The sequence below is a fragment of the Lepidochelys kempii genome, chromosome 4, assembly GCF_965140285.1.
Source record: "Lepidochelys kempii isolate rLepKem1 chromosome 4, rLepKem1.hap1, whole genome shotgun sequence".
Classification (NCBI taxonomy): domain Eukaryota; kingdom Metazoa; phylum Chordata; order Testudines; family Cheloniidae; genus Lepidochelys; species Lepidochelys kempii.
In genome coordinates, this window is record NC_136383.1 from 117,743,198 (window position 1) to 117,764,961 (window position 21,764).

Here is a 21,764-nt window from a genome sequence, read left to right on the forward strand (position 1 = left end):
GTGTGGAGAGAAGAGATGAGAAAAAAAAATCTGGGTGCTTGAAATAAGATACTTTAATCTGCGAGGACGACCACCTCTCTGAGTGATGATGAGCAGAACCATGAATGCATTATACAAGGGCATTTCCCAAGGAAGTCCTGTTCTACTAAAACATCTTATTTAGGCTATAGGGATGGTATCTAATATAGTTGGGGTTTTTTAGCTTCTTTGACTATTCATTGTCCAGAGTTTATATCAACATGTGGTTAGAGTAAGTGCTAGGTAGCAGCAACTTGTACGTTGCCTTCTCTTCAAAAACCCAAGCAGGTAGAGTTGATGATACTTAGCAGGACAGACAAAACATGAATAGATAGGAATGTTTGGACACTGTGGGGGGAAAAGTTCATGTTGTAGGTGCATGTTTTCTTTGATTAAAATTCATTTAAGAAGTTGCTGGGGAAATGTTACAATTCTGCATCATCTGTAAATGTAAATGCAATGCCAAATTAAATGTGCAAAATACCAAATTTACTCGGTGTATGAGACATGGGATCACTTTAGTTATGTCTTTTGCAGAAAATTTACATAGGTGCCTTCCAAAAAACCTTTAGCTAGAAGTTAGAGGTGTAGGGCAGAAGCTGTCAGTCTCTATATTTCAGTTACCCTTATGCAAAACCAATCTTTTTCAGAGCGGTTACTTGCTCTGCAGGCCCTCGGCATCCTAGGGTATGGTACACGGGTTTGTGTATGCCCCCTGACTTGGCAGTAGTGCCTTCTTCTCTCTGATATCACTGCATTCAGACTTATTCAGGAATAACCTGCACTATGGGATGGCTTCAAGCCTGTGTGTGTATATTAAAAGGTATTAAACACAAAATTGTATTTTGATTTCTGCAGATGCTGGATTTTCTGCAGCAGACAGGGAAGCAAGTCTGGAATTAATAAAACTGGATATTTCTAGAACGTTTCCCAATCTCTGTATTTTTCAGCAAGTAAGCAATTTAATTTTTAATCACACAATATTTTTCAGTGTACACTTAAGTAGTAAAAACAAATTTTTGAAAAATCTGCACTGAAATACAGTAACTCCTCACTTAAAGTCATCCCGGTTAACGTCGTTTCATTGTTACATTGCTGATCAATTGGGGAACAGGCTCCTTTAAAGTTGTGCAGTGCTCCCTTCTAATGTCGTTTGGCAGCCGCCTGCTTTGTCCACTGCTTGCAGGAAGAGCAGCCCATTAGAGCTAGCTGGTGGGGGCTTGGAACCAGAGGCAGCTCCCCGTTCCCCTAAGTTCCCTGTGCAGCAGGTGCCCAGCAGGCTATCAATTGTCTACAGTTCAGCTGTCCCTCCCCTGACTGCCATGTGTTGCTCCTGCCCTCTGCCTGGGAGCCTCCTACTTGCTGTGCGGGGGGGCGGCGTTAATGTCAGGGTGTCCCCCTCCCCAGCTCCTGCACCCCGCTTACCCCATCTTCCGTAGTGCGGAGGGGACATAACAGGGTTCAGGACCGAGGGAGCTTCCCTGGCAGCAGCTTCTGTCTCAACTTGCTGATCTATTTAAAAAGGCAGTAAACTTAGGGTGGGGTCAACGTACTTAAAGGGGCCTTGTGCAGCTCGCGCGCGCTCTCTCTCTCACTCACACTGTGTTTCTGTCTGCTATGCTGTCTCCCCTCCCTCCATTTGTGGTGCCTTGTAGAGTGTGAGGCTACATTAACAGCAATGGGTTAACCCCTGAGGGCTCAGCTGATTGCTAGTTCATCATTTAGCAGTAGGGCATTCCCTGGGAAATATCCCACTCTCTGACTTCAACACCTCAACCAAGCTGCACAATCATCGTTGTGTACTAGTATTAAATTGGTTTTTTTTAAACTTAGAGTGTGCGCACATGCACAGTCTTTTTTGTCTGGTGAAAAAATTTTCCCTAGAACCTACCTTCCCCCTCCCCCATTTACATGAATTCCTATGGGGAAATGGGATTCGCTTAACATTGTTTCGCTTAAAGTCACATTTTTCAGGAACATAACTACAATGTTAAGCGAGGAGTTACTGTAGGTTTATTTTGTGTTCTCAGTGTAGAAGTCTTAAATACCAACATGCAAGTTTGTACTAAAGTGATTAATATATATGAGTAGTTTGTGGTAAAATTCATGTCTGGTGTTCCTGAATGATAAGTATAAAAGATTTCAGCAGAGCCTAAGACTGCTCAGTGTAATGTATGGCAACATGTAAGACTTCTCAGGGCTTGAAATTAACATAGCTTTTATGGGAATCCTCCTTAATATGCTGCGACTGTTCTTGCTCTCCCTTTCTTCATGGCTCAACCCTACTGCTAGTCTAATAGATAGAGCTAAACCAACTTGATTAGTGTTCAGCTTCCTTGGTACTAATATGTAACAATGCATAAAGCCGTAGTGTGTTCCTAATGCTTATGTCCTTCTGCACTTTGGTCATTAACCTGTTGGACAAACTGAATGTGTTTGGAATAAATAGGCATGGGGAGGTGTTCCTTAGTCACATTACAGTGATGCATTCCACATAAAAGTTGAAAGTTCCTGATTTTTTTCAAAGAAGTCTAGGGCAGGGTTCTCAAACTTCATCACATTGTGACCTCCTTCTGACAACAAATATTACTACATGATCCCAAGAGGGGGAATGAAGCCTGAGCCCCCGCCGGGCGGGGAGAACAAAATCCAAACCCCACCACCCTGGGCAGGGGGGCCTGTAACCTGACCCCCCCCGCCCCCCACCAAGGGTTGAAGCTGAAGCCCAAGTCCAGGGTGGTGGAGCTCGGATTGCAGCTTTAGCCCCAGGTCCCAGCCAGTCTAAGGCCAGCCCTGGTGACCCCATTAAAATGGGGTAGCGACCCACTTTAGGGTCCTGACCCTCAATTTGAGAACCGCTGGGGATTTGGGCACATCTTTTATTCAAATTACTAGCCTATGTGTCTAAGGGTATGTCTACACAGCAAAGAAAAACCCACAGCTGGCCCATGCCAGCTGATTCAGGCTCACGGGGCTTGGGCTGCAGGGCTGTTTCATTGCTATGTGGACTTCTGGGCTCTAGGATCTTGCGAGCACAGGAATGAAGCAGCCCCACAGCCTGAGCCTGAGTCATACACTAAATCCTCTACACAGCTTTGGATCCTCTCTCATTGTGGATATTTACAGAAGTTGTACGATTCATTTTTTATTTTTCGTTATAGGGTGGTCCTTACCATGACACGTTGCACAGTATTTTAGGAGCCTATACGTGTTACAGACCTGATGTTGGCTATGTAAGTGAAGTTATATGGTGCAATTATGTGAGAGTTTCTGTTCACTTGCTAGGCTGTTCTAAAATGATTTTGTGAGGATTTTTGGTTTTGCTGTACATCTTTGGTTACCTTGTGGTATATTTTATACAAAATGTTGTGTCAAGGGATATGTGCACTGTTATGTTTTGCTGTTACACTGCTAGATTTGAATGTTTTAATGAAGTAGAGATAAGACTTTAACAAAATCTAGGGCGCACATATGTGCTGAATGAAAATTGAAATATAAGCCATCTGGTTAAGTCACTCTTCTGAACCATATACTGTATTTCACTGCAGTCTTATTGAGGTGACAGCTTGTTAAAATTGTATCTCTTCTCCAAGATGGCCTCTGTGTTCACACTTCTGGGATGTGTGCCCCAGCACTGCAAAGCTTCTGGAACATTCTGCAAAGCAGTACCCATTGGGACTGCGTAAGCTCCCTCATACCACTGAACAGTCGGAGTGCAGGTTATAAAAGGACTATATGGCCGCAGCTGGTTCATTCAGTTGTTTTTCCATGGCCAGCTGTGGACATAAAGTTATTCAGTCTGGCTCTGGATCAGTTATTTTTGGCAGGGTGGGAGTGGAGGAGGTGGTAATACCCCAAACCAGAATTTCCTTTTCCTCTTTTGTCAGTTAGTATATTTACCATGTTTCAGTAGTATATTTACCATGTTTCAGTAGTTGTTTCTGTGATTTTTGGTTGATTTGGTTCCTGAGGAACGGGAGAAGGGCAGATATATATGATAGAGTTCATGGTTCTCTGTTCGTGGAGGACAGTATGTAGACCCACTGTTCTAAACATCTGCATCTTCACAATTCAGGCCTACTTGGATTGGCAGCAGAGGCTCCAAGCTTTCCTCACTGAGGAGGCCAGGTCCCTGGATCCAGCATCAGATCTGTTTATACCTCTGAAAAGGGATAGCAGAGACCATTTTTGGCTTCATTGTCAGGCAAATCAGGATAAGAAATCTCAGTTGGACAGATTAGAAACCTTAGGTCCCTAAAAGGAATGGAAATAGATGGTTAAGTAGGCAACATAGCGCTCAAATACAAGGTGCCTTAGTCCATGCTAGCTGGGGTGTAAATCCTAATGGCGGTGGACCCTGCTGGTCCACTAAAAGTTCCCTAGTGCACATTAACATAGTACAGTCTGAAACAGGACTACACGAATGCTCATTTGGGGACTTGTAGCATGTGCCAGCAGGATCCACATAGGCTAGTTAGTGCACAGCATGCTGGTTTGCACTGGAGTTTACAGCCCAGCTGGTGTGGACAAAGTCACTGTGTAGACAAGCTCATAGAGTGGATTAGTTTTACATATGTTAACCAAATCACCTCCAGCAACTAGCAGTGAATAGAAATTATACTCCATGCTGCAAAGAAATGAATGAAAGAATCTACAAAGGGAAGAGAGGAAGGGAGGGAAATAGATGTTAAACTGTCTCTGGACTCTCAGGAAACATGCCACATCTGAGGTCTTGCAGACAGGGAAAACATACGAATAGTCAGTGGTAAAGCAGATATGAGGCGCTTCCCATTGTCCTACTTCATTTGTTGAAGAGGCTGCCCTTTCTGGTACTAAAGGTGGTAGAAACCACTGGACTTAAGATGACTGTGGCACTGGTAGGAGGCTGAAGTGTAGGTCCTCATCCTCTGGTCAAGTTTCAGGAACCCCAAAAGCTGGCAGTGGACTTGGTGGTGGTCTCTTTCTCAAGTGTTTCCTCCATCTTCAGGCAGAAAAGATTCTTCCCTTCAAATGGGAGGTCTTCCATAGAGGTGTGTGTGTGTGTCTGATAAAAGGCCAGACAATTGGAGCCAAAGTTTATAGTTTCAGAAATATCTGGTGCTGCGATCAGAACTGCTGCAAATGTCCATGCAATAGCAGTAGTCAACTAAATGGTTGTGGCAGAGTAGTGAGGCACATTAGCTGGGGTAAGTCTTAATACCTGAAGGCCTTACTAAGGGCTCACTCTCCCAGATCTAAAGTAGTAGTGGTGGCATGCCTTTACTATTTCCATCAGAGATCTGTAGGGCTGCTATTTGTAGTACTATTTATGCCTTTATTCAGTACTTCTGTCTATCAACATAGTGTTTAGCTCTGATATTTCAGGAGAGCAGTCCTTGTTTAATGCCACAACCCAGCTTTCTGCAAGTGGGACCCAGGCACAGGCCACCTCAGAAGGAGAAGTAACTGGTTATTTGAAAGCCTTGCCTCTGCATACTCACACTTCTGTCATCCTTTCCTTTTCCTGAGAGCTCTTTGGTTTACTGAAAAGAACTGAGATGGTTGTGGCCTTGTTAGAACCTCTGCTGTGAAAATTTGATGCCTTGAGAGAGGATGCTTGTGTGGCCACAATAAGCACATCCTCCTGGAAGGTTTACAAAACTCACTGGTGCATCGCACAAGTATGATTGTGAAAAGGCAACATTTTTGTAGAAATAGGTTACTCACCAGTCGCTGTATCTTCTTTCTTTAGGTTCAGGGCATGTCATTCATAGCTGCAGTATTGATCTTGAATTTGGATACTGCAGACGCCTTCATTGCTTTTTCTAACCTTCTGAATAAACCCTGTCAGATGGCATTTTTTCGAGTGGACCATGGCCTTGTAAGTACACAGGAAACACTAATCCCTTTATGCTTATGTTGAAGATCTGTTCAGGTACAAGACAGAACTTCAGCAAGGGTTCATAGTCTGTTTTTCAAAGTTCTATCTAACATCTATTTTTAAAGCAACAGTTAAAAAATAAAAGTTACTGAAAGGGGAAAACTGAATGAAATAGCTGCCCAGTACTGTGTGATGCTCAGAGATTATTATGAGCATGATTATTCTAAGTGCAATTTAATGCATGCATTGTATATGGGAGCCCAACTCGGCTTAACAGCCTTACAAAAATGGATTGGACCACTTTTTATCCCAAACTAATAGGTTGCTAAAAATAAACTGTTGATGCTCTACAATTTGAATCAGGTTTCCCATTTTTCTCTCTCTCTCATAGTTCTGCTGTGTCAGCTGGGATTTGAGAGTTAGCTAAGGGAATTGGGCAACCAAATCCTTACTTCCTTAGGCTTCTTTGAAATTCCCAGCTGGCATGTATAACAGACTACATGGGGAACATACCAAAATTTCCAAACTTCATTCCAGTTATATTAGCTCTTACAGATCTGCTGTAGCTGCCTTATGACTTTTTTTTTGAAAATCGCTTTGTTTGACAAAGAAATATGTGATGTTCTGTACATCTTCCCTATTTTTCTTTTTTAAACTAGAAGTATATGCATAAAAATAGGATATTAGTTCCTTAAAAGTTCAAGTGGGGAAAACTGGTAGCGGGAACAGAGTGATCACTGTGGGAGTTACTGTCAGCATTTCCTTCCTAGCCCTTGTATAATAGGAGACTGATACATGTGACTACTCTGTTGCAATTCCTGAAACTTATCAGCAGTAGAAGCCTTTAAGGTGGCGTGTTGCAACTCAATTCACATTGGCAGCAGCAAGATCAATCTTGTTCTGACTCCAGTTGGCTGCACTCAGCAATAGAGAGGGAGCACTGTTATGCTCACGCGCACAAATACATTACCCAGGAGGCTGGCAGCAGAGTGATACTTGCTAGAACAACTTTTTTTTCCAGTGGAAAGTTAGTGCCTTGGTAGCCCACAGGACTATTGCCTACAAATCAGTTTTAGCCCCTATTAACTAAATGGGAGGTATAGTAAACAAATGCTTTTAGGAAAGTGGTGGCAGTGAGAAATTGTGGAAATAATACTACAGTATTCCCCAACTGCCTATCCTAGATTAAAATCCTAGGGAAAATCTTGCCACCCTTATGTAGTAAGATGTAGTAAGGAAAAAGCAACAGACTTGATAGGATGATTTAAAGTGAGGATGAGTTTTCTGATGGTTAGTAAGGGGAGCTTGAGATGGGATGTCTTTCCAGATCCAACGCTGATCTGCTGTGTAACTTAATCTTCCTGTGCCTGTTCAACCATCTGTGGAACAGATACGATAATCCGACACTAAACTTCTCTGAAGGTAAATGAGATTTATTGATCCAAGAGGTAAATTCAATAAATCTTGATTGCCAGAATGAGAAATCAACATGTACTATTCATGCATTCTTAACGTTTCCGAAACCATTCTGGAAATGTTCAATTTATGGCTATAGCACTCTTAGAACTACTAGTAGTTCTAGTAATTTAATGATTTTTTTTTCGTATCTTGCTGAGTAATTTGCTATATTAAATTCATGTTACTTCATGACTCTATAGTTACATATTCATTTCAGAACTTCACTTTATTCCACTTATAAATAAAAATTATATATCCATGCTCTTGTGGTGTTCACAATATTTGAAACATGCCATATATTTAAGAAAATGGTAGAAGACACTATAATGTCACACACAATCTTGAGTAAACATACCTACCAATTAATCCGTCAGGATCAAGATAAAATACCCTTTCAACTATTTCAATTCTAGTAAGACTGTCGAATGAAAGCAATATAGCACCAAATTTTTCAGACCATTTTAAGAGTATTGCATAAAATACAGTGTCTGGAATGCTGTGCAATTGCAAGGCTTTAGTATGTACTGGCATTAACATCTAAATATTAAGATAGTTTAGAAGCTAGGACTGGATGTTGCATTACCTACCTACATTTAGATTTTTTAAATTACATTATAGAGCAATAGAATTCACAGCCAGCTGCAGGAATTCTGTACTGTTAATAATGCATAACTGGACAATTTTTTTTCTCCAGTTCCCTGCGCTCTAGTTCTGATTTGCATGTTCACTGTACAGCTTTTTCTCAATGACGCATTGAATGCAGGGATTTTGCACAATTATTGTATAATTTCTGTGCCATGTAATCACTCTTTGGTTGCTCTAAGTTCTTATTGTGCTCCTTGGCTCAGTTTTCCAGCCGTTTGCTTAACACTCCAGTCAGCTGAAACAGAAAAGCTCCAGAATGTACATGGAAAAGAAGAAAAATATTAAAAAGCAAAGAAAATGGGTTTGTTAAAGGGGACTTTAAAAAAAAAAATTGGACTCGCTTCCATTCTTCCTTCCATCCACTTCACTTTCCCTTGTGTCATACCAGCAGGATGCTTGTTCCCACCACAACTGTTGTATTTGTGTTGGGAGAATCTCAGTCTTTTCCTGCCATTTTAGTTTTGGTGCATATTGTAACCAAAAATATATTAATGGGGGAGGAGAAGGAAGAACCTTGCTGAGCCAGTGGGATTGAGAGAAGACATGATGGGGGAGGAGCAAGAAAAGAGCAAATATTTTGTTAACTCTTTAACAGTTTACCTCTCCACATGTGTGACACATCATATTGTGTTTTGTATTTTATCTGGATATTTAATCATCAGATTTCACAATCCATTTCTGTCCTTTTTATTAAAGGTCTAGTAGGGCATTGGACTGGGAGTCCAACTGGTTTCTGTTTCCGTCTTTGGTACTGATTTGAAGAGTGAGCTTCAGCCTTCTCTGTTTCCCCTCCTGTAAAATGCAAATGATGCTCACCCTCCTTCATAAATCACTTTGGATACTATGAGTGAAAATTGTGTGTAAGAGTATAACTTGTCATTATTAATTCTCTAATAAGGGTTCATAAACTTCTTAGCTTCCAACCTTACTTTATTGCCTGTAAACTCTTTGGACTGGAATTCATTCAGTCTAAGATTATTACTGCATAAACGGAAAGCACCCTTAAGTTATCATAATCATAATAAACTTCCATTGCATTTAAGTGTAGTAGCCAGTAAATTGCTTATTTCACCTGCTGGTGTTTTTCTTTCTGAAAGGAAACTGACCTAGATCCAAAACCAATAATTTCTTCCATTGAACAGATTTAGGAGGATAGAAGGAATGGAACTCAAACATACATACACATTCAGGCACTTAAATCCTTTGTGTAAACATTTGGCTATGTATTTTACAGTGTATAATTCATATTGTTGGGGTTTTGTGCCCGCTTCAAGAAGCGGTCCTGAAATTAAGTTCCTTAGAACTTTAATCGGGGAAAAAACCGTTCACTAATACCTAATGATTTTTCTTTCGTTTTTCCCAGATGTTGACCTATTTTGCAGCATTTGAGGTATTCTTTGAAGAAAATCTGCCAAAGTTATTTGCTCACTTCAAAAAAAATAACTTGACTCCTGACATCTATCTTATTGATTGGTAAGACTGTCAAAGTATTGTATAATTTTAAATGTGTACATACTAGCTTTTAGCGTCATATATATGTTTATATAATAGATAACAATGAGTTTACAAAAATTGTAGAGATTAGGTCAGCATTTCTATTTAAGTACTTTCTTTCAGCAAAGAACTTTGTTTCAAAACTGTATACTGTTAAAATGTAGTTTTTATGTTAAAATTGAAACAAACTCCTATCCACGCTATAAGTAGAAACTTATTTCTATAAGCAGTTTGTGACATTCCTCTAACCTTTTTATCATACTCCATGGCTGAGTTGTGTCCATGCATCAGCTTATTTCACAGAACAGCTGTATGTCACAGTTTGCACCTCCCTGTCTGCCACACATTTGAATCTGCATTCTGGGAAAATCTGGTAGCTATCCCATACTGCATGAGTAGGCGATAAAGTGCCTGGGAGACATGCATATAGAACAGCACATGGGTAGGCGCAGCATGAGATTTTCTGCACAGAGGTGGGAGGAAGGAGAACCAGAAAAACAGGTTGCACAGGCATGACGATACAGTTTTTGGCCACACAACAATATATCAGTGGTATAAGGAGGACAAATGTGTTGTCTAAGGCCTCTATCTAGTTGGATGAATTATGGTTAGTTTTCAGAGTTAACACAGTATTAACTGTGGGGTGTGTGGACACAAATCAAGTTTATAGCCAACTGTGCCACTAGTTGGTACAGACCAGTTAAAAGTTAAAGTATAGACAGGGACATAAAGTTTTGATTAGGAGAGAACAAGAGAGTATCTGTTGGCAGTTGAAAGTGTTTTGAAATATGAAATTGCCTTCAGTTAGTCCTTAATCAGAGCTAGTGCCTTTTGACTAGAAATGGAACCACAAATCTGAACCCCTTAAAGTTTCAGGGTGAGGAAAGGAGTTGGATTTGAATCTCTGAATATGAGGCTGCTATTGGTGTTTTGGTAGCATGTTGGCTTCAGAACTCCAAGGGGACTGTTTGCAAGTTTAGGTTTGTATGCAGCTGAAACTTCATTAACGGCTGATCAAGCAAGATTTCAACCATTTGTCTTGATTAAAATGTTGTATTCTGATCCTGAGATTTCCATGTTAAATTGGCTTAACAGTTTAAAAGTGAAAAGAAAAGGAATACTTGTGGCACCTTAGAGACTAACAGATTTATTTGAGCATAAGCTTTCGTGAGCTACAGCTCACTTCATCGGATGCATTCAGTTTAAAAGTGGTTAATCAGTGTGTGCTATCACAACTTCTCACATTTAATGTATCCTTTGCGTAAGCTCCTTTAATATAAGTGGAGACACGCTATTGTAAAGTTTGTTGTCAATAGCTACCGGTGTGGTGCTCTGCTCTTCTTCAATGATAACAGTCGGCTGCGTGCGTGTTCCCTCTGTGTGCTGCCCCAGCTCTGCACAGATAGCTGACACAGCAGACCTGAGAGAACCCCCAAAGACCACAGACTTTCTAGTAAGGTACAAAGGCACCCAGCCAGGTTTATTGTCAAACGAAGGACAGTAATAGTTTCCTATAGACTCTACCGGACATACTACGAATATGTGCCCCCTGGCAAAGGACACAGCTCAGTCAGTGGTGGGACACTCCACTGCCCCTTAGGCTGGAAGACTGTGCCGTTCCAGACCTATTCTTATACAAGTGCAGAACAGATTACTCATCCCTCCTGATGTATTGAGGTGCAGCCCCTTTACGCATTACGGTGCTGCTTCTCCCCTGTTACATGTTGGTTCAAACAAATCTGTCCATCATGTTGTCCTTTTGACCCGGTCTTTAAGATGCACCTGCCTGTTCCTTATCTCTGTAGAGTGTTCTGATGCCATCTTGGCACAAGTTCCTCTTATTAGCACTTATGTGTGGATGCACCTGCTTCTAGCAGCCCTCTTCTTGCCAACTTCTGTGTGTGGGGCCTGCCTCTGGCTCACAGCCCAGCCTTTGCTTAGCAATGCCTGGAAGTACTTTGGTTCAGGCTTCAGGCCTCAGACTGGGCCTCTGATACAAGAGTTTGTTTCAGGGCCTCATCTTACTACAAAGGTGTTTCTCCTTCCTAAACTACCTGTGCAGCCCCAGAGTTTTGGGGTTTGGCACACCAGCCACAGTATATCCATACATGCATCAGTGCAGGAGACTTCCTCAAATTCTAAGTACTGCTAAGTAACTTAGATAGGTTTGTATTGTCAGTTTTTTGTGCTGTGGCTAGGTTGGATAAACTCACTGTTTGAGACTGGAAAACCACATTACCATTCAAATATGGTCAGATTACATCCAGAAATCTCTGCTAATGGTTGAACCTGTTTTACATTTCAGCCTTAACCATACATTCCTTTCAGTTGGTTTGTTGTGCACAGTTAACATTTTTTAAATATTATACTTGGTTGGAAAATGCCTTGGTGTTTAATGGCTCAGTGTCTAAAATGGGAAATGAATTTGGGTGCCTCTATTTTGGTGTGGTCAACTGGAGACCCCTAGAAGGGATCTGATTTTCAGAAAGTGTTGCGTATATGTCCTCTGAAAATCAGGCACTTTGAGATGTTTAATTTTAAATACTCCAAAACTGAGGCTCCTAAAATAAAAATAATACCTCTTATATAGCGCTTTTGATCAGTAGATCTCAAAACACTTCAGGCTTGCATATGTTTGTTCTCACCACACCCCTGTGAGGTAGGGAAGTATTATTCCGATTTTACAGATCAGTCAATCACTTTTGAAGACCTTGAACACAAAACTACACAAATAGCATGAATATAATAGAGAGTTTGTATTGAAATCTAGGTTTGATATGTTAATGATCTTCAAGAGCTATTTATCTGTTAATGCACCAACATTGTGCTTACACAGTGTTCACTGACTTTAAGATTTGTTGCATCTCTGGTCCAAGGTGCTTGCAGTCTGAGACGGATACATAGCACAAGACATACCAGGAGATCCAAAGGAGAGTGCAAATTTAGGGTATTCGGATTTTGTTCACTTCTTTAATGTAAAATTGGAATGGAAAAGCTGTGGTGTAGGTAGTGTGTGTATGTGTATGGTGGGGGAGCAGGGAGAGATGAACCTTTGCGAGGGATTGCAGTAATGGAAGGATGAGGACATGTTGAGTTGTGGCTGGGATGCTGTTTCATGCACAGGGATAGCATGAAAGAAGGCATGAGAGTGGGAGTAGGAGGTGCACAAAGCCTTGGAAGCAACCTTGAAAAGCTTTGGCAAGGGGCAAGTGGGGAAGCCAGTGGAGAGGAGTCAAAGATGTCAGATACAGCAGCGATTCTCAGCCAGGGGTCCAGGGTCCCCTGGTGGGCCGCAAGCAAGTTTTAGGGGGGCTGCCAAGTACAGCCAGCATTTGACTCACTGGGGCCCAGAGTAAAACGTTGAAGCCCCACTGCATGGGGCTGAAGCCCAAGGCCCTGAGTCCCGCTACCTGAAGGGCTGAAGCTTACACCTGAGCAATGTAGCTTTGTGGGGGGGCCCTTTGGCATGGGGCCAGATTATTTAATTATGTCATAATCATACCCCCATGATGAATATGGGGTGTAGTGTCACACCTTCTTAGGAATGGATTTAAACCTGCCCTGCCACGCCCTGTCATTCACTGTGGTTATAGGTAGGGAGTTTGGGACCAGATGGAAGTAAAAGATCTTGCACCAGGATGAAATAACGTTTCTCTGTATGCTTTACAGTATGTGATACTAAACACAACATGCTCCAGAGGACCTTTTTCAGGCTCTAGAAGTGCATGACTGCTTCCCAGGAGCAGACAGCTGCAGGATATCCACTAACTTATGGGTATTCTCCTGCAAGATCTCTGCTTGAATGCCCAGTGAAACAGCCATGTGCTGCAAAATGTCCTTATGGGCCTTGAAATCCTTCAGCACTGGAGAAGAGGAAGAACTAGGCACTGCTTTATTGTGTGGTATGAAGAAGGGGTGGTTAACTCTGCCAAGGCTGGCTCCCATTCCTGGACCAGCGGAGCTGGAAGAGGCAGCTCCATGGGCTCCACACAGGAAAGGCTCACTGGTGCCGGAACATGCAGTGGGTCCACAGTTCCCATCACCGATCTGCCCAGCAACCTCGCCTTAGAGCAAGCTGAGGAGTGCAATCTCTGTGACTCAGCAGCATCCCATGGGTTCCCTGAGTAAGGATAGGGCATGAGTGGCCAAAGGGGGCCCCAGCCCGACTGCGAGATGAGTGCTGGTGCCCGTAGTGCTCCGTAAATGGTCCCCGATGTGGAGCTGATGATGGCGAGCAGGAGGAGGAAGACCCCGACCTTGATGTTGAGGAGCCGCGGGTTTCTGGGATAAAGGTGGGCCCGGTCCTGAGGGAGTGAGTAATCAGTCTGACTCATCTGTCAGACCGGAATGAGGCCGGACCTGGTGCCAATGATGGAAGCGGTACCACTGGCACCAAGTATACCAGTGACTGAGGCAGCATCAGCCCCCAAGTCACCAGCAGCAGTGGAGGGCGGTGAAAGCTGCCAAGGTAACATCTGCAGGGCTCACTGCAGCGGTGCTGAGGAGTGTCCTGGCACTGAGGTCCTTTGCATCAAGTCTGGTACCTGCCCTTGTTCCACAGACTGTGGAAGGGGAACATTGGGGTGCGGTGCTGAGGGACCCAAGGGATTCAGTGGCCCATCCAGCCAACAGAGCTATAAACGATGCTGACGTGGCAAAGTGCTGGGCCAAAGAAGGTCAGGATGGAAAGGTAGAGGAGGTCGGTAGCCACCTGGTACGCCACTGACATGAAAACTCTGCCAGCTTCGGCCCCATTGGTACAGGATTCAACGGACGCCCTGGGGCCAGAACCAGAGTTGATAGTACAGTGTCTGTAACAGTGAGCAGTTATAGGCACCATCCCCCATGCCAGTAGGAGCCATGTGCAGATCCACACTCTTCCTGGGGGAGGCGGAAGAGTCGATCAGTCTTATGCAACCTTTTCCCCTGTGCACTCTATGGGGAATGGCTCCGCCGTCTCTTTGGAGAGGCTCCTGCTCCAGACTGTGAAGCAGCAGAACTTTCTGAACCTGAGGGCGACCTTCAATCCAAGGAGGGCCTAAGGGTCAAAGCAGGCCACATGGCCTGTTCAGCCCGGTGCTGTTTGAGTCTATTTCATGAATGATCTAAAGATCGATCACGACTCCTTGACATGGGCCTCTCCCAAGTACAGCAAGCACTGCATGTGGGGATCATTGTTTGGGGTCATTCCCCCCCACACAATGGACAATGTTTAAACTCTAGTGAGGGCATCACAGGGGAATACTTAACTAAATATAACTAACACTAAGGGTACTACTAACTCTATACCACTAAAATCAGAGGTTGTGAGGTTAAGACCACACAGAGCTCTGACTTCAGCCATGGGCAGTAAGAAGGAACTGAAGGGGGTCAGGACAGCACTGCCTCATATAGCCAAGGGAGAGGCTATGGCCATGAGGTGCAAGTGCCGCCCCTCTACAGGAGCTGCTAAGCAAAACTCTGGCTCTGATGCACTGGGCGCACACGCTCCTAAGTGGAATACATGGCTGCATCTACTCGAAGAGCCAGTGTATTTAAGTCATAACTATTTTAATAACAAGAGTTCCACTGGTGGATTTTAGAGACTCAAGGCTTGCTATCGAGCAATCGATATGTGTAGCATAGTACGTTTGTGCAGAGCCTGTGTACAGAGTACCTTTTGGACAGGTCTTTTCCTTCCCAGGAGTAGATGAAAGAAGACAGCATTGTTTTCAACTGTAACAATTTGGTTAATGCTGAAGTAGAAAAATCTCTGCCATCCAACAAATTTATTTGTATTTGTAATCACTAACGGACCTAATCAGAATGGGATCACTATTGTAGTAGGTACTGTATGAATGTTAAAGACACAGGCCCTGCCCTGAAGATTGCAGTGTACGTTAATAAAGATTCAGCAAGTGAGGATAGGTAACAGTACAAGGAAAGAGAGGGAGGACCAGGGTATGCAGCTGAATGGTTCAACAGTGCGTATAACTGGATTCTAAGAAATTAGTTTTTAGAAAAGATTTTGTGCAACTAAACAGATGTGTTAAAAGGATAAAGTAGATGGCATTTCTATTATAAAGTCTGACTTGGGTTTAACTGATGTGCTTCAATTATGTCAAGCCAAAATGTGACATACCCTGATACAAAATTCTGTATAAAGTTATTTTGATTAAATAAAAACTCATAGGCTGTTGCTTATGATACTTGTATATGCACATTTTCATCATAACGGAGCTGAAAGGAGCAGGGACCTGTAGACAAATTGGAGGATTGGGCCAAAAGGAATCTGATGAGGTTCAATAAGGATAAGTGCAGGGTCCTGCACTTAGGACGGAAGAACCCAATGCACAGCTACAGACTAGGGACCGAATGGCTAGGCAGCAGTTCTGCGGAAAAGGACCTAGGGGTGACAGTGGACGAGAAGCTGGATATGAGTCAGCAGTGTGCCCTTGTTGCCAAGAAGGCCAATGGCATTTTGGGATGTATAAGTAGCGAGCAGATCGAGGGACGTGATCGTTCCCCTCTATTGGACATTGGTGAGGCCTCATCTGGAGTACTGTGTCCAGTTTTGGGCCCCACACTTCAAGAAGGATGTGGATAAATTGGAGAGAGTCCAGCGAAGGGCAACAAAAATGATTAGGGGACTGGAACACATGAGTTATGAGGAGAGGCTGAGGGAGCTGGGATTGTTTAGCCTGCAGAAGAGAAGAATGAGGGGGGATTTGATAGCTGCTTTCAACTACCTGAAAGGGGGTTCCAAAGAGGATGGCTCTAGACTGTTCTCAATGGTAGCAGATGAGAGAACGAGGAGTAATGGTCTCAAGTTGCAGTGGGGGAGGTTTAGATTGGATATTAGGAAAAACTTTTTCACTAAGAGGGTGGTGAAACACTGGAATGTGTTACCTAGGGAGGTGGTAGAATCTCCTTCCTTAGAGGTTTTTAAGGTCAGGCTTGACAAAGCCCTGGCTGGGATGATTTAACTGGGAATTGGTCCTGCTTTGAGCAGGAGGGTGGACTAGATGACCTTCTGGGGTCCCTTCCAACCCTGATATTCTATGATTCTATACTTTCTCCTCCCCCGATTCCACCTAACAGCATCCATGGCTGTGTTTAAATTACTCTAATATCTGACATCCCTTTATTTGTTAATAAACCCCTCCTATCCATAGTACAGATTTTCCCACGAAGAGAAGGCACATGCATGATAGGGACAGAAATGTTCTAAGAGCTAGTGGCATAGTTGCCTCCCTATCAGTACTGCTCTATTACTTTAACTTGTAATAAATTCAGCTTCAGAGCAGTAGCTGAGATTTCTGATAGTTACAAATATTTCAGTTTGAACTTCTGTTAGAGTATGTGCAATATCAATTTTTAATCATTGTTTTAAGCACTGTTTTACAGTGCACTGTTTTGTTCACTAATCCACAGAGTCTGATGACAAACCCCAGGGATTTATACATAAACTCCTTACTAGCATTAATGAGTTAATTATCCCAATTCCTTTCAATTTCTGAAGAGAATAGAGTATGATTAGTGCTTTCAGAGTGATTCTTTTTATCCTACAAGTACATTTTTTCAGTAAAGGAGAGGTTATTCTAGTGCATGGAGCTGAAAATTTCTGTAACTTTCTGCATAGCTGTCATTTTTATGCACATGGGTAATTTAGGTCAGGACTGAAGTCATGACAACAGAACAGCTTTTATGGATAAAGACAGAGCAAATGAACTCATTATCATCCAATTTTAATGATACACAGTCAGCTCTAGAGACTATCTATTTGCCATGTGCCCTGATGACCACGTAGTGCAGGGGTCGGCAACCTTTCAGAAGTGGTGTGCTGACTCTTCATTTATTCACTTTAATTTAAGGTTTTGCCTGCCAGTAATACATTTTAACGTTTTTTAGAAGGTCTCTCTCTATAAATCTATATATTATATAACTAAACTATTGTCGTATATGAAGTAAACAAGGTTTTCAAAAGTTTGAGAAGCTTCATTTAAAATTAAATTAAAATGCTGATCTTACGCCGCCAGCCTGCGGTTCCATTCACCTAGGCCGGCAGCAGGCTGCACAGGTCCTGTGGCCGGGACCCTGGCTAGCAAGGGGCCCGGCAGCCGGAACACCAGACTGGCAGTGGGCTTATCGGGGCCAGCGGCCTGGACCCCAGACTGGCAGTGGGCTTATCGGGACCAGCGGCCTGGACCCCAGACTGGCAGTGAGCTGCACAGCTCAGCCCACTGCCACTCAGCCCGCTGCCAGTCTGGGGTTCCATCCGCCGGCTCCTGCCAGCCAGGGTCCCGATTGCTGGCCCTCCTTAGCCCGCTGCCGGTCTGGGATCCTGGCCCTGCCCACATAGAGTGGGTACCTACCTTCTCCCTGGTTCTAGCCCATTCTCTCCCCCCGCCCTGCACTGAGCTGAGGGTGGGAGTGCACTGAGCAAAGGGCTGGGGATGAAGGAGCAGGTTGGGGTGCAGGGTCTGGCCAGGAGCTAGAATGAGGGGAGGGGGCTCAGGGTTGGGGCAGGAAATTTGGGTGTGGGGTGCTTACCTGAGCAGCTCCCATTTGGTGCGAAGGGTGCAGGTGGGAATGGGGGGGGGTGCAGGAGCTCCTGTTCGGTGTGAGGGGTGGGGATGGGAATGGGGGGGGTGCAAGAGTCAGGGCATGGGGTGGGGGGGCTGGGGGCATGTGAGGAGGGTGCAGGAGTCAGGGCAGGGGGTGTGGGGGGGCTGGGAGTGTGCGGGGGGGTGCAGGGGTCAGGGCAGAGGGCTGGGGGTTTGGGAGGGGGTACAGGGGTCATGGGGCGCTCCCAGAGCGGCTCACAGCAGGGGTCTGGAGGGGATATGCCCTGATTTCACTGCCCCATCCCCACCTCATCTCCGCCTCCTCCCAGGAGCAGCAAGCGCACTGCGGCTCCGCTTCTCCCCCTCCATTGCAAGGGCCATCAGCTGATCAGCGCCAGGGAGGGAAAGGAGGAGGGGCAGGAACCCAGCATGCTGGGGGAAGAGGTGGGGGAGGGGGAGCTTGTCTGCTCTGCAGCAGCAGCCAGCAGGACCAAATTTCTTCACTCTGCCCCAGCTGGGGGGCGAAGAAGAGTGAGCTGGGGCGGGCAGGATTTTTAATGACACGCTGTTGCCTGCCGGGGTCCCGGCCGCCGGCCCTGCTCAGCTCACTGCCGGCCTGGGTTCGGCAGCGGGCTGAGCGGGGCTGGCAGCTAGAACCCAGCAGGCAGCACCATGCCATTAAAAATCTGCTCCCGTGCCGTCTTTGATATGCATGCCATAGGTTGCCTGACATAGTGTTTCAGGGCCATTTTAATCACTCCACAGTCACGCTGCACTGTTCACTGTACAGCTTGTTGCTTAGGAAACTTGGGTATCCTTTTACATACATTTGACTACAGGGCTTAACAATTATGTTATATTGATTCAAATGAAAGGGCTTTTTACATGGGGCATGATTTCCATAAATCTCTTAGAAGTGCATGTAGACTACACAGCAACAAAGCCAGTCACCAGTCAGAGAGGATTTAAACAAAAACAAAACTTTATGCCTCTGGAAGAGTGTGGTATTCTCCATTATTTGCCCCTTCTCTGGCTTGTCTATTTTTATATTTAGAAATTAAGGTCTGTGTGGAATGCATTGTTCTTATTTTATGTTTTCTACTTTTCTTTTTTACAAACCACCATGATCATATATAAATAAAACAGGCAAATTTTAGTATTGAATTTTCATGTCTTTTGGTTCTGTTTCCAAATTTATTTATTTGCTGTATGAATTTGGGAAAATTACTTAATCACATCTGCCTATCTGTAAAATGGGGAAAATGTTTGCCCATTTTTGTAAACTACTTTCTTCCAGAGGGAAGAGCATGATATGTGGTGTTTAGGTATTATTATTCAAATAATCTGATAAAGCAAGCAGAAGTCGTCCGTGAAGGCCTGCAAAGTTACTCCTTTTTAATTCAAAGCAAATGGCATCAAAACTATATGCAAAGAATTGCATTTTGTCTTCTGATTTATTCTATTGTGCTAATTCTTGCTGTTATAACAACTCCATTTTAAGTAAAGGATAGGCCTCCTATGGTAAATACTACATCAGTTAGTATTCAAGCAGTAACTACTATTTATTTACTATACATAGAAGTTCAGCTTCTTTTATAAAACTTAAGGGAATTGATGGAAGAGGGTTTAAAGTTTGATTTAGGTGATTTGCTGACCTCTGCTGGAGAAAAATTCTGTGCAACAGTTTGTTCATAGGAACACTAACTGTGATCATTCAGAATGTTAGAAAATATACTTGCAGTATGGCCATAGCCACACTCTCAGTGCAGAGGTATAGTTAGAAGCTGGAATTAGTAATGATACAATATGAATTACTTGTTTAGTTATCTATAGTCTAATAGGGTAGAGTGGGATGCCAGTGACACTCTACTGACATTTGGTCACTACTATGATGCTACTAGTGTGAATGAAAACAGATTTGTCTTCCAGAACGAAGATGAGTGAACGAAGGAGTTGGAGTATCACTCCATTTCATACTGCAATACAGTCAATATTTTGGGCAATTCGGAGGACCTGTGGGCCCTTGGAGGCTAGTGAGGATGTGGTTTCAGTACCAAGAGAAGGTTCTCTCTTAGGCTATTGTTTCTGTAGCCTTTCTCTGGCACATTCAGCTACTCATGCAGTTTGAACTATGCCATCTTTTGCCTGTGATTGACACATTTGTCTCTCCCTTCATCAATTCCCCACTGGGTATCTTGCCATCCCTTTAAATTCAGGGTTGCCTGAACTGACCTTTCCACCAAAATTCTCCCCACTCCCGTTTTCTCTGTCACTGTTGAATACAACTATTCTCCTGGTCAGTCAGGCCTGGACTCTGGGGGTAATCTTCAATTCCTCTTTCTCCCTTTGGCATGCACCCTGGCTGTGTCCACATCTTGCGGATTCTTCCTATGCAATGTTAGTAAGATTCATTCTTTGCTGTGGCCACACTGCTAAAGCTGTTGTTGAAACCCTCATCTCCCATCATGATTATTAGAACTGCTTCCTCTCTGGCCACCTCAATATCCATGTTGCCCCCTCCAGGCCCTCTTCAAAATACAGTCTCTAAAGTAATCTTCCTGGCCCATATGTCTGTCTCTCTCTTTTTTTTAAATCCTACCAGCTGCTTCCCGTTCTCTGTTGCATTAAGTTCAAGTTTCCTGTGACCACCCTCAAGATTAACCACTGTTCCCCTACCTTCTTATCTCATCACCAGAACTTTTCCACTCTTGTGTTCCACCAACTATGTCAGTCATTTTGCTCAATTTGTCTGTTTCTCCTGCAACCATTTCCACACCTTCATCATCTTCCTCTGAGCTGGATATCAAAGCCCTACTACCCTCTCCTTACACAAATCCTACCTGAAGACCTACTTCTTCCATGGCAGTTGGAACAAACCGAATAAGCCACCTATTTCACTTATATATCCTGAGAGAACTACTCATCTATAGGTAGGGGAGCAGGGTCAAACGCTGGAAGAGGCATGGCATAAGATCCCTGGAATTTTAAGCTGGAAATTAGCATGTGAGAAGACAAAAGGAGTTGGGGCGGGGGAGTGCGGTGAGGAAACTTAATTTATAAGACATGCCTAATGTCACTCAGCCTACACTGTATATTACATCCCTTTCCCACCCCCATTCTTTCTCTTTATGGATTTTATGTCCATTAGCGAAAGGAACTGGGTCTTCCTATAAGTATGTACGTCACCTAGCACATTTTGAATAGCTTTGAAATCTAAATTATACTTTCTGTGAAACCAGTGTAAAATACCAAATATAAAAGAACTTTCCAGTACCTGATCACAAACAAACTGTTGTTCAGCTGTTATTAAAGACTTGTGTGCTTCTGTTCTGCCGCTTAAATTTTTTTTATACCCTAACCCTAAAGATTTTCCTCTGTTTTCAGGATATTCACATTGTACAGCAAGTCTTTGCCACTCGACCTTGCATGTCGTGTCTGGGATGTGTTCTGCCGGGATGGAGAGGAGTTCCTATTCCGTACAGCCTTGGGAATATTAAGACTTTTTGAAGATATTTTGACCAAAATGGACTTTATTCACATAGCCCAGTTCCTAACAAAGTTACCAGAGGACTTGCCTTCAGAAGAATTCTTCACATCTATTGCTGCAATTCAGATGCAAAGTAGAAACAAAAAGTGGGCTCAGGTAAAGAGAACGTATTAGTCTCATTTTTTTAATAACAAATGAAGGTGTATTTGGCAGTGCCTGCGACAATGCAGAACAGAGTATATTTTACGGTTTGGTA

At 43.5% G+C, this 21,764-nt stretch overlaps 1 protein-coding gene across 9 annotated transcripts in view; it reads left to right on the plus strand.

Annotated features, from left to right (window-relative positions):
• Positions 1–21,764, plus strand: part of TBC1D14 (TBC1 domain family member 14) — a 106,854-nt gene that overhangs the window by 79,648 nt on the left and 5,442 nt on the right. For 7 of the 9 annotated variants that reach the window (XM_073342582.2, XM_073342583.2, XM_073342586.2 and 4 more), the window contains 5 exons: positions 877–971; positions 3,180–3,251; positions 5,750–5,878; positions 9,345–9,454; positions 21,406–21,664. In XM_073342582.2, the coding sequence (XP_073198683.1) occupies positions 877–971; positions 3,180–3,251; positions 5,750–5,878; positions 9,345–9,454; positions 21,406–21,664 (665 nt within the window). Of the gene's footprint in view, positions 1–876; positions 972–3,179; positions 3,252–5,749; positions 5,879–9,344; positions 9,455–12,351; positions 17,668–20,716; positions 20,952–21,405; positions 21,665–21,764 lie in introns of those variants that run through there. The other 2 variants (XR_012158733.2, XM_073342584.2) reach the window with 2 other exon arrangements.